The 11,455-nt window shown below is 41.9% G+C and overlaps 1 protein-coding gene across 1 annotated transcript; it reads left to right on the top strand.

The window, feature by feature from the left end:
• Nucleotides 1-560: 560 nt before the first annotated feature.
• Nucleotides 561-10,253, top strand: chst7 (carbohydrate (N-acetylglucosamine 6-O) sulfotransferase 7). Its single transcript, XM_046853666.1, has 2 exons — nt 561-2,055; nt 7,407-10,253. The coding sequence occupies exons 1-2, from the start codon at nt 801-803 to the stop codon at nt 7,412-7,414; spliced, it is 1,263 nt and encodes a 420-aa protein (XP_046709622.1). The 5' UTR covers nt 561-800; the 3' UTR covers nt 7,415-10,253.
• The last annotated feature ends 1,202 nt before the right edge of the window (nt 10,254-11,455 follow it).

The following is an 11,455-nucleotide window of genomic DNA, read 5'->3' as shown; positions in this document are numbered from 1 at the left end:
ATGATGATGATGACCTACTTCTATATCACGTCACATGATTTAGGTCACGTTATTTCTATCATGCTGTCAGGTATTGACTTTTTTCTCAGTCAATTTATCAAATAAATAATGGAAAATGTATAAGAACATTTCTACCGCATTTTTTAAGTAACAGTAGTTGTTGTTAGTGTAATACACTACTAAAGGTCACACCTGTTCCACACACACACACACACGGGGAAATACCAATACACATTACATACAAAATAATAATAATAATAATAATAATAATAATAATAATAAATGAAACAGATGTTTCCAGCTTCTCAGCAGCACTTTAGTGAAAAAATAGAAAGATTTATTTAAAATAAATTTTTATTTAAATTTTTTTAAACGGGTTTATGTACATATATTATTATTATTAATAAATATTATTATTATTATTATTATTATTATTATTATATTCACATACTAAATATTAAATTATACTTAATAAATTAATATATTAAATATATTTTAAATGAATATAGAATCAGTTATATAATAATTCAAGAACAATTATATAATTATGATATATTTTTCCGACAAAAGGGGCGTGGTTTATCGTGAAGCGGAGTTTACCATGGTGACGTCATTATTTGTGGGCGTGGTTTGTAGACATTTCCACGCCTTGAGTCGCTCCTGCTGGGGCAGAGAAGGTTCGTGGAGACTTGCTGAAGCCAAAGAAGAGAAGAGAAGAGAAGAGGAGAGGAAAGGAGAGGAAAGGAGAAAGAGGGAGAGGAGGAGAGAGAGGACATACAGATCTGTGGTTCGCAGAGGAAATGAAGCGGCGGCTGCAGAAGAAGTATATCCTCTTAATCCTCGGCTATTCCGTGATCTTGCTCCTCATCCCCTACGTGTTGGACCACAGCAGTAGGTCCGCTCAGGTGCGCCATGGAGCCCAGGAGCAGCGGCAGCGGCAGCAGCGGTGTCCGGACCTGGAGAGCAGCATGGCGCTGTGGAACTCCAGCGACCCAGCGGAGGAGAGCGAAGGAACCCGGAACCGCACCAAGACGCACATCTATCTCCACGCGACCTGGAGGACGGGCTCGTCGTTCCTCGGAGAGCTTTTCAACCAGCACCCGGATGTGTTCTACCTGTACGAGCCGATGTGGAACATGTGGCAGGCGCTGTACCCGGGGGACGCGGGGAGTCTCCAGGGCGCAGTGCGTGACATGATGAACTCCCTGTTCCGCTGCGACTTCTCCGTGCTCAGGCTGTACGCCGGGACCACCAACATCAGTACTTCGTTCATCTTCGGCTGGAAGACGAACAAGGTGATCTGCTCGCAGCCTCTGTGCGCGGCGTACAAGAAGCACCAGGTGGGACTCGTCCAAGGAGACGTGTGCGCCAAGTGCGCGCCCAGAGACATCCGAGAGCTGGAGAAGGAGTGCAAGAAGTATCCTGTGGTGGTCATCAAAGACGTCAGAGTGCTAGACCTGGGCGTGCTGGTGCCCCTGGTGCGAGATCCTACGATCAATTTGCAGATCGTCCAGCTCTTCAGGGATCCCCGGGCCGTCCATAACTCCAGGCTGAAGTCCAAGCTGGCTCTAGTGCGCGAGAGCATCCAGGTTCTCCGGAGCAAGAAGCAGAGCGACAAGTACAAGCGGCTGCTGTCGCCGGGGAACAGGGTAAACCGTGCCGAGAGCTACGTCTCGGGGGCCTTGGAGCTCATCTGCGACAACTGGCTCAGCGACATGCTCCTGGTGAACGCAGCACCTCCGTGGCTCAAGCGCAACTACCTGCAGATCAGGTACGAGGACCTGGTGCTTCATCCCATCAGCGAACTGCACAGACTGTACCGCTTCTCCAACCTGAGCTTGTCTCCTGAGCTGGAGAAGTTCGTTTTGAACATGACCCGAGGACAGGGATACTCCTCCGACCGGCCCTTTCTGATCTCAGCCAGGGACGCCAAGGAAGCCATCTTCGCCTGGAGAGAGAGGCTGAGCGTAGAGCAGGTGGGCCAGGTGGAGGCTTACTGCAGCCAGGTGATGCGACACCTGGGGTACGAGAAGAGGAACCTGGAGCAGAACTACAGTAGGAGAGCTTCATTATAATCCTAATAATGTTCTCAATGATTCAGTGGTGTGATGATCTGAAGGTGTCCTGTACACGCATGTAGACTTTTTACCCCTTTATACGTTCTTCTTATTCATTTATAGCTACCTGGGAGAGAGAGAGAGAGAGAGAGAGAGAGAGAGAGAGAGAGAGAGAGATTCACACAGTCAAAGAAAGAGACGAAGAGAGTGAGAGAGCATGAAAACTAGACACACAAAAAGAAAGAGAGAGAGAGAGAGAGAGAGAGTGAGTGAGTGAGAGAGAAAGAGAGAGAGCAAAAAGAGTGAGTGAGAGAGAGAGAAAGAGAGAGAGCAAGTGAGAGAGAGAGAGAGAGAGAGAGAGAGAAAGAGAGAGAGAGAGAGAGAGAGAGAGAGAGAGAGAGAGAGAGAGAGAGAGAGAGAAAGAGAGAGAAAGAGAGAGAGAGAGAGAGAGAGAGAAGTCCCCGGGGTGACAGCGAGAGGCAAACCCATCTCAAGGTGTGGGAAAAAAGTAAGAGGAACTGAGGCATGTAATAAATGAGCACATATCCTGTGTCTGTAAGACGTTTAAAGACATCGGCGTCACAAAGCACCATTGTATTTTATAATGTCAGAAAGTTTCTGGAGACTGGTGGAAAAAAAACTTTGGGGGGGTATTTTAACGTCGACGTGCGAAAGCAGCAGTCAGGTTTCTTTCCACTTGTGGCTGCGCTTATCACCATAATCACATGCGATCAGAACATAATGCAACTTTTTTCCTACACAACACACACTTATATATAACTGGATCCTTTTGTTTTTCCACTTCGTTTCATGCAGTTTTATCCAAAAACTGTATCTAGAAAGAACTCACACCACAGTTCTATAGACAAACGAATAACTAAAATAATCTAAACAAAGCACCGAAGTCATGTTTATATCGACGTAATCCAGCAAGTATGTAATAAGGGTGAGGAAATGGGCCCAGCTGTGTCGTTAACATCTGCACGTAGTTGCATTGAGAAAGTGTTGAGCCATTACCCCAGCTGTGAAAAGTGACACATACGTGAGACGCCTTTCGCTGCTCGAGAAGCGACCAAAAAAAAAAAAAAAACAACAGTTTCCCAGGTGGGAACAGGTGAGAGTCAGTGGTAAAGCTAAAGCGCTTTCATTACCGCTGTCACTATGGTAACAGGATGTTCACAGGCTAAGTGTATTGAAAATGCATTTATATTGTGATAATTATTACGTATAATTACTGAACTATTTAACAAATCACTGAAGAAGGTTCCTTCAAAATTCTGAACTTAGACACAAAAAAAGGAAAAAAGAAAGTGTAATGAAACAGTTTCTCAAACATAAAACAAACCTGAAACCACAATAATAACAGTGAGAGACAGTTAAAGTGTGAGACAGTAACAGTGTGAGACAGTAATATTGAGGGACAGTAACAGTGTGAGACAGTAACAGAGAGGGACAGTAACAGAGAGGGACAGTAACAGTGTGGGACAGTAACAGTGAGGGACAGTAACAGTGTGGGACAGTTACAGTGTGGGACAGTAACAGTGTAAGACAGTGACAGTGTGGAACATTAACAGTGTGAGGCAGTAACAGTGTGAGGCAGTAACAGTGAGGGACAGTGACAGAGTGGGACAGTAACAGTGTAATACAGTGACAGTGTGGGACAGTAAAAGTGTGGGACAGTAACAGTGTAAGACAGTGAGGGACACTAAAAGTGTGGGACAGTAACAGTGTGAGACAGTAAAAGAGTGGGACAGTAACAGTGTAAGACAGTGACAGTGTGAGACAGTAACAGTGTGAGACAGTAACAGAGTGGGACAGTAACAGTGTAAGACTGTGACCGTGTGGGACAGTAACAGAGTGGGACAGTAACAGTGTGAGACAGTAACAGTGAGGGACAGTAACAGTGTGAGACAGTGACAGTGTGGGACAGTAACAGTGTGGGACAGTAACAGTGTGGGACAGTAACAGTGTGAGGCAGTAACAGAGTGGGACAGTAACAGAGTGGAGCAGTAACAGTGAGGGACAGTAACAGTGTAAGGCAGTAACAGTGTGAGGCAGTAACAGTGTGGGACAGTAACAGAGTGGGACAGTAACAGTGTAAGACAGTGACAGTGAGGGACAGTAAAAGTGTAGGACAGTAACAGTGTGAGACAGTAAAAGAGTGGGACAGTAACAGTGTAAGACAGTGACAGTGTGAGACAGTAACAGTGTGGGACAGTAACAGTGTGAGACAGTAACAGAGTGGGACAGTAACAGTGTAAGACTGTGACCGTGTGGGACAGTAACAGAGTGGGACAGTAACAGTGTGAGACAGTAACAGAGTGGGACAGTAACAGTGAGGGACAGTAACAGTGTGAGACAGTGACAGTGTGGGACAGTAACAGTGTGGGACAGTAACAGTGTGAGGCAGTAACAGAGTGGGACAGTAACAGAGTGGGACAGTAACAGAGTGGGACAGTAACAGTGAGGGACAGTAACAGTGTAAGGCAGTAACAGTGTGAGGCAGTAACAGTGTGGGACAGTAACAGAGTGGGACAGTAACAGTGTAAGACAGTGACAGTGAGGGACAGTAAAAGTGTAGGACAGTAACAGTGTGAGACAGTAACAGTGTAAGACAATGACAGTGAGGGACCGTAACAGTGTGGGACAGTAACAGTGAAACCTCTGTCCAAACAGTGTAGGTTCAACAATTATAAAGTTCTTATTAGTGATGAGTCGTTCATTTTAAATGAGTCTTGAATGTGACTCAGAAGAACGAGTCGTCTCAACGAGTGAGCAGAGCATGAGCAAAATCTCTGTAGGTTATGTACAGGAAACAGAATTGAGAAGTTTTACCTCTCGACATTTCTAGTCATGTGACTCCCATAAACGCTTCCCAATGCAATAGAGCAGGTTTTTTAGTCCGAATCCTGATTCTTTATGGGAGTCACATGACAAAAGAACTCATGACACGGGCGAGAAGATACGAGAAGTGAAGCTACACATTCTGTTTATCATCATTTGGTCATATTATGATTACTGGAAGTAAAGTCAGAGTTGGTGTATGTAGACATGTTGAGGACCTGCTTATTGAAAATATAACCTTTTGTTTTATTTTCTGATCAAAGGAATGAAATGTCTCCAAAAACGTGTATTTTAATAAAAGAGATTCAAAGAACCGAGTCACTAAAACGATCCGATCTTCCCATCACTAGTTCTTATGTAGGTGTCGTAAACTGTATCGATTCTGTATAAAACTGGACACCTGTCCTTTATCACCATGACCTGAGCTCCACTGAGACGTTCCTGAAGTTTCTCACCACTGGGACACAAACCAGACGTTTCTTGTCTGATTACACGCAAACTGCCCACCCCCGAGTGTGGGAAGGCTCCTGGCCTCGGTGTGCTCTGTATTTATAGAAGAAACTGAACAAAAGTTTTCGCTCGAACGTAAGCGCACGCAAACGTAATCCGATACAATCTATTTTTCCTCAACCACATAAAAGGCACCGTGTTGTGTGACGTTGCTTTATTAGTGAATGATGTTTCTCCTGCGGTCGGTTTGAAAGCAGCCTGACAGGATTTCGCTCTGGGATACAGAATTTATTCTCGTGGAAACAATACAGGAGCAATTTGACGCTTTTTTTTTAAAGAAAGAAAGAATGAAATGCGACCTTTCACGTTTCTGCAAAAATAAAAGAAGCTTCAAACATTCAAATGAGATGTTCTTTGAGGTTCGGAATAGTGGACTGTGATTGGCTGGAAGTTCTGGTGTGAATTGAGAGCGTTGGAACGCTCAGTTTCTCATGAGGTTGTGCATGTGGTTTAACCTACATAACCCTCACGTTTCTACTTCACAAATGTTTCAACCCAAACCCGGATTAACAATGCACATTGTCTCATAGCAGCTTCAGAGAGTTTAAGAGGTTATAAAGTTGTATTCAACAAGGTATAAGTGCATATAAGTTTGTTCCTTATAAATAAATGTAAGTTTATCTCTAATGAGTGACTCAGTGGCGACTGTGGCAAGAAAAAACTCCCTGAGATGTCATGAAGAAGGAACCTTGAGAGGAACCCATCCTCATCACAGAATGTCCATTCATTACAGTTCCTTCATTGTTGTAGAGATCAATGCAACCTGCGGTATTGTAGCTGTTGATATAAATTCCAGTAAATCCGTCCTCAAAGTTCTTGACTTGCTCAGTAACGTCCTGAATCTGAACAGAGAAAAGCTCTGGTTTACAGGAGTTGTAGTAGATCTCCTGCTATAAAGCTCCAGCCCTACTGAAGACCTTTGGGATGAATATGAACGCTGACTCAGCGAGGCCTCCTCAGCTTCTCACCTACATCCGTACCTGACTTTAATAACACCATTGTAGCTTAATGAATCTCCACAAAATCAAGTGGAACATCTTCCTAGAAGAATGGAGTTTTATTATAATAGTGAATGGGGATTGAATGTGATCTGGCACTACTTTTTCTGTGTGAGATCTGGAGCAGCTGGATCTACATTTAAAGAGTCGTATATAAAATGTCATAAAATCGATATAGAAATTGATCCATTCAGTGAGTTTTGTTTTGCAAACGCCAACAACGTGTTCTAATAATAATAAATGACTGAACCGTGACTAATAAGTGACCCAGTAACCTTCAAGATATCTGGCACAGCGTGTCAGAGAGACACCAAAAACACAGTGGAGTCTAAAACATCAGACAGCACCAGCTTCTATTTTACAAACTTATTGCTGTACGTTTGTTTTTATCAGTGAACATTATTCCTTTTTGTTCTATCGTTGGTGAGAAGGTGAGGAGGCATTCAATAGGGTTGTGATCTTCCACTCCAACCCATGGAAAGCAGATATTCATGGAGCCAGATTCTTGTTGTTATTGGAAAATGTAATGCTACCAAATGTATCCAAGGACATCCGGTTCGACTGTGTGCCTCCAAAGTTTGAGAAAGAACCACATACGGCTGGAAAAGTCTGGTGTCCAAATACTTTTAGGCCATATGGTGTGTCACAACAATAAGTTACACTTTACAAGGCGGTATCAAAAAGTTTAAGACTTGTAACACGCCAGCAGATGGCAGCACAAGCTGCACGCACAGTCACAGGGAGCACAGACCTTCATAAATCAGTGTTCTACTGTTCAAACTGGTTGTATTCTGACCACGTGCGCACCACGTCACTGAGCTCGTCCTCACACGTGAGAAGAGTGGAGTCTGTATATTTACATGTCATTATACTGGCATTGTGTCTCGGTTCGGATTGTACATGGCGGCGAAGCAGGATTGTCTCAAGGAGTCATTATATGAGCTAATAGGCAATAAATAAATGTGTGTGTGTGTGTGTGTGTGTGTGTGTGTTGCAGGAGCCTAAAATGAGGAATGGGATCTGTTACAGAGGACAACAGGGTGAAGTGAAGCTTCAGTGTGAGGACAGAAGAATCCAGAAAAGACGTCCGTCACTGATCCGAGCAGGATTAATACAAGGACCAGTCTGAGTCTGAGATCAGACGCAGAGTCCGAGTCGGACCCCGAGGCTTCACGGGACACTGATTATAACCTGGAGGAGATTAAACACTAACTCTGACAGAGAGGCCGAGACGCCTGGAAGAGACGAGCGAGCTGGCCGTGTGTGTGCGTATGGAACGTTGCCTATTTTGGATATCAGATACAGGACATTGTTTGTGTGTGTGTGTGTGTGTGTGTTTCCCATCCGATTTGAAAACTGAAATGTTGTTTCACTGTCACACTTTATCTTTTACATACACAAGGAACCAAAAGTTTGCCGAACACCATTTTTTTTTCCTGAAACTTCCTGATCAGAGGTGATTATAAACACTTAATAACGCACCACAGTGGGGTCTAATCGGGTGCACCGCGGCGCATTGTGATCAGGACCAGTAGAGTCTCTGAGCAGAAGTTATATTCATTAAGTTGGTCAAATGTTCAAAAATTGTAGTTAACACTATAGAAGCTGTGTTCATAAGGCTACATAAGGTTTCTTATGTCAAGTGAAACCTCCTGGTCTTACTGTGACACACACTTACATAGACCTTTATGTGGCTTATTAGCATGTCATGACGAGTCTGCTGGTCCATATTTTATATATATATATATATATATATATATATATATATATATATATATATATATATATAAATAAATAAATGTAGCATATAATATACTACATAGATAACTCTGTCATAACAGTGTTATAGGCATCCATAAAAACATGAAATGACAAGTATGACAGAAGAATGCATGTAGTAGCTCGGTCTTAACCTGGGGGCAAGAAATCTTGCTTAAGAAAATATCAAATTCATCACAGAGGAATTATGTCATGGACATAGTGCAGGTGTTCATAAAGAGGGTTATAAGCAGACATATGAAACTTGCATATAAAACGTATCTAAGGGTTAAAGAAAATAAGCATCGTGCCGTCATGACCTGGACATAGGAGTCCGTAAAAATGGTATAAGCAAAAATATATGATTCAGAGCGACCGAGCGCTGGAGAGAACATCCGTAGCTCCGTCATAACGTTCATGTGTGTTTATAAACTCTAAAAGAATAGAATTACGAAAACATTTCATTCAGAAGGTTTTTATAAACTATTCATAAACAATAAAAATATAAATGAGCCCTGTCATGTTATGGCAGCATCGTAAACTGGTCAATAGGTGCTCATAAAGCTGTTATAAGAAGACATGTAACATATGTACGGCTCTGTCACGAGCCAATCTAAGATATTTATAAAAAAAGTTACGACAAATTATAAAATAAAATACTCAAGAAAAGATTCATAACTGTGTTATGACAGTGTAATGACTACATGGGTTATAGATGTTCATATGCTGTACAGGCACGTTTGTAGACTCCTTACCGTAAAATAGTCTCCATTTGTTGTATAATAATCTCCATTCTTCTGGGAAGATGTTCTGGAGATTCGCATCTCAATGCTACTCTTCATTTTCCCACATCGTGTGTGATGAACCTTGCATTATGGAGGAGTTGTGAGTTGTTATAAAGCCTTATGAATGCTGCTCTGCAGATAAATGTTATCGGGTGGTTATTAAATCGACAGTATTATACCATAAAAATAATAATAATAACAAGAACTGTCTCTGTGAATGAAGAACAAATGCATATTTATGATTTCTTTTGTAAATAAAGAGTTTTTTTTGTAGTAAACGTCGTCTCTGTCTTTATTCGGTAAACGAAGCGAATCCCTCGTATTTTTAATATTTTTTATATTTATCTACTGTAAACCATCTGCGTCCAATACATTGATATACATGATTTGAAATGTTGTACAGTTGTATTTAATGCATACACGTTTTTTTCTTGTAGTCAGACAGGCTCGAGTGCATTCTTACACGTTATAAGGGGTTATAAGCGCAGATGCGGTGTATATAAGATACGTCAAACACATTCGACATGGTGTCCCTCGTTACGGAGTATATCTGGAGGGAGGGACGGACACATGCAGGAGAGAGCGAGGGAGCGAAAGGACAAATCTAGACGTATGTACAAAAAAACAAAAAAAACAACACAAAACAGGAAGTCGTTCTGAGTCTCTAAGTCACATCTGGATCCACGTCCATCGCCCAGAGGTCAAACGAGACGTGTTTCACGTGATGAGGACGTTATCACAGTTTCCTCTCAGCTCTGAGATTGTCCAAGATAATATAAGAAGGTCATGAGGTCACGACTCAGGAGGCTCATTTATTATTATTATTAATTTTTTTTTAAAGAAAACATGGGAAAAAAACCCAAAGCTCGCTCTGAACTGGGTTAAAATCCTTGCGATGACATGAGATGATGAGATCTTTGCTCAAAACAGTGGTCGGTTTATGGAACCCAGTCTATAAACCTCCATTTTCTCTACAATTTCATCACCACCTTGCAGATCTCCTCCATCCTTTCCAGAAGGTGATGAGGAGCATGAAGCAGGAGCCAGGTTGGGGAACGCACTCTGAGGAACGCACGTGATTGGCTAACGGCGCTCTGAGTGATTCTCAGAGGTAACTAACTCTTAGAGGGGGAATTCTTTAGGGGTAGATCCCTAGTTTACTGGGGGTGAGGTGGAAATGAGACCATGGATGAGACGCTGGTCCACCACAAACATGTGTACACACACACACACACACACACACACACACACACACACACACACACACACACACACACACACACACACACACACACACACACACACACTGTAAACCTAATGGAAAATCTGGAATGATGGAAGGAAACCAGAGGATGTGGATGAAACACATTTTTGATAAATGTACAATGACAATGAAAAAAACAAACAAAAAAACAACACAATGTGTGTGATAATTCAATATTGAGTTTTAGTGTAAAAAAGGTTTTAAACATTTGCACAATTGTGGAGTAATAAATATATATTTATTAAAATCGAAACTATTTTTTAGTTTTCTGTCATTTTTGTATTTTGCACTCGATCTCGTCATTTCGTTTGATACATTTTTTTTTTTGCTGAATTACAATGCTAACAAGAATTAGCGCTCAAAATTATTCGGACACCAACTGATTCACTTCGACTCGGAAACCGAAACCTGTTCCCTCATGACAAAAATCCAGCTCCGTGAAGATCTACTTTACACGAGTTGGAGTGGAAGATCTCCTGCTATAAAGCTCCAACCCAATTGAACACATTCTGAATGAATGTTTCACACTGACTGCACCCCAGTAACCTTCTCACCTCACCTACATCATGACCCGACTTTAACACCCTTGTGTCTGAATAAATCTTTACAAATCTTCCACAAAAATCTGGTGGAACATCTTCTAAGATGGGAACTAAATGTGGAATGGGAAGCGAAAAAAAAAAGCACAAGAACTTTTTTGTTTTATAGTTTAATATGTAGAAGTAATAAATTAACTGAAGATTTTTTATTTATTTTTTTAATTAGCTCGCTGGTTGTTTTTCTTATCTTATTATAATTAGCTAGCTATAGTTTTATAGCGTAGTTTGTTCATTTGGCTCATCAAATTCTCTCTCAGGGTGAGGTTTCTTTGTACATTTGCTCCATTTTTTAGTTGCGATCCCTAATTATAATATCTTTAAATTTAACAGCTACCCTCAGGGGTGGTGGGGGTGGTGGGAGCGGGGTAACTGTTAGGACGCAGATGAAGTGGAATGATTGTGACACCAGTAGCAAACAAACATCTTTGTGAATTTATGTCGAGGATTGAGCACACAGTGGGCTCTTGTTTTACGAGCCCCGTGGACAATATGGATATAAACGACCGCAGTATTCAGAGACTCGGGTATTCCGATACGGATTGGAATTCTGACGCAGATGTTAACCGATATGCAGCTGTGCAGATCTCTTGCGGCTAAGCCTTCTCGAGTCACATGTTTAAAAAAATACATAAATAAATAA

Source organism: Silurus meridionalis, chromosome 1 (genome assembly GCF_014805685.1).
Source record: "Silurus meridionalis isolate SWU-2019-XX chromosome 1, ASM1480568v1, whole genome shotgun sequence".
NCBI classification, from domain to species: domain Eukaryota; kingdom Metazoa; phylum Chordata; class Actinopteri; order Siluriformes; family Siluridae; genus Silurus; species Silurus meridionalis.
This window is presented reverse-complemented; position numbering and strand designations above follow the sequence as displayed.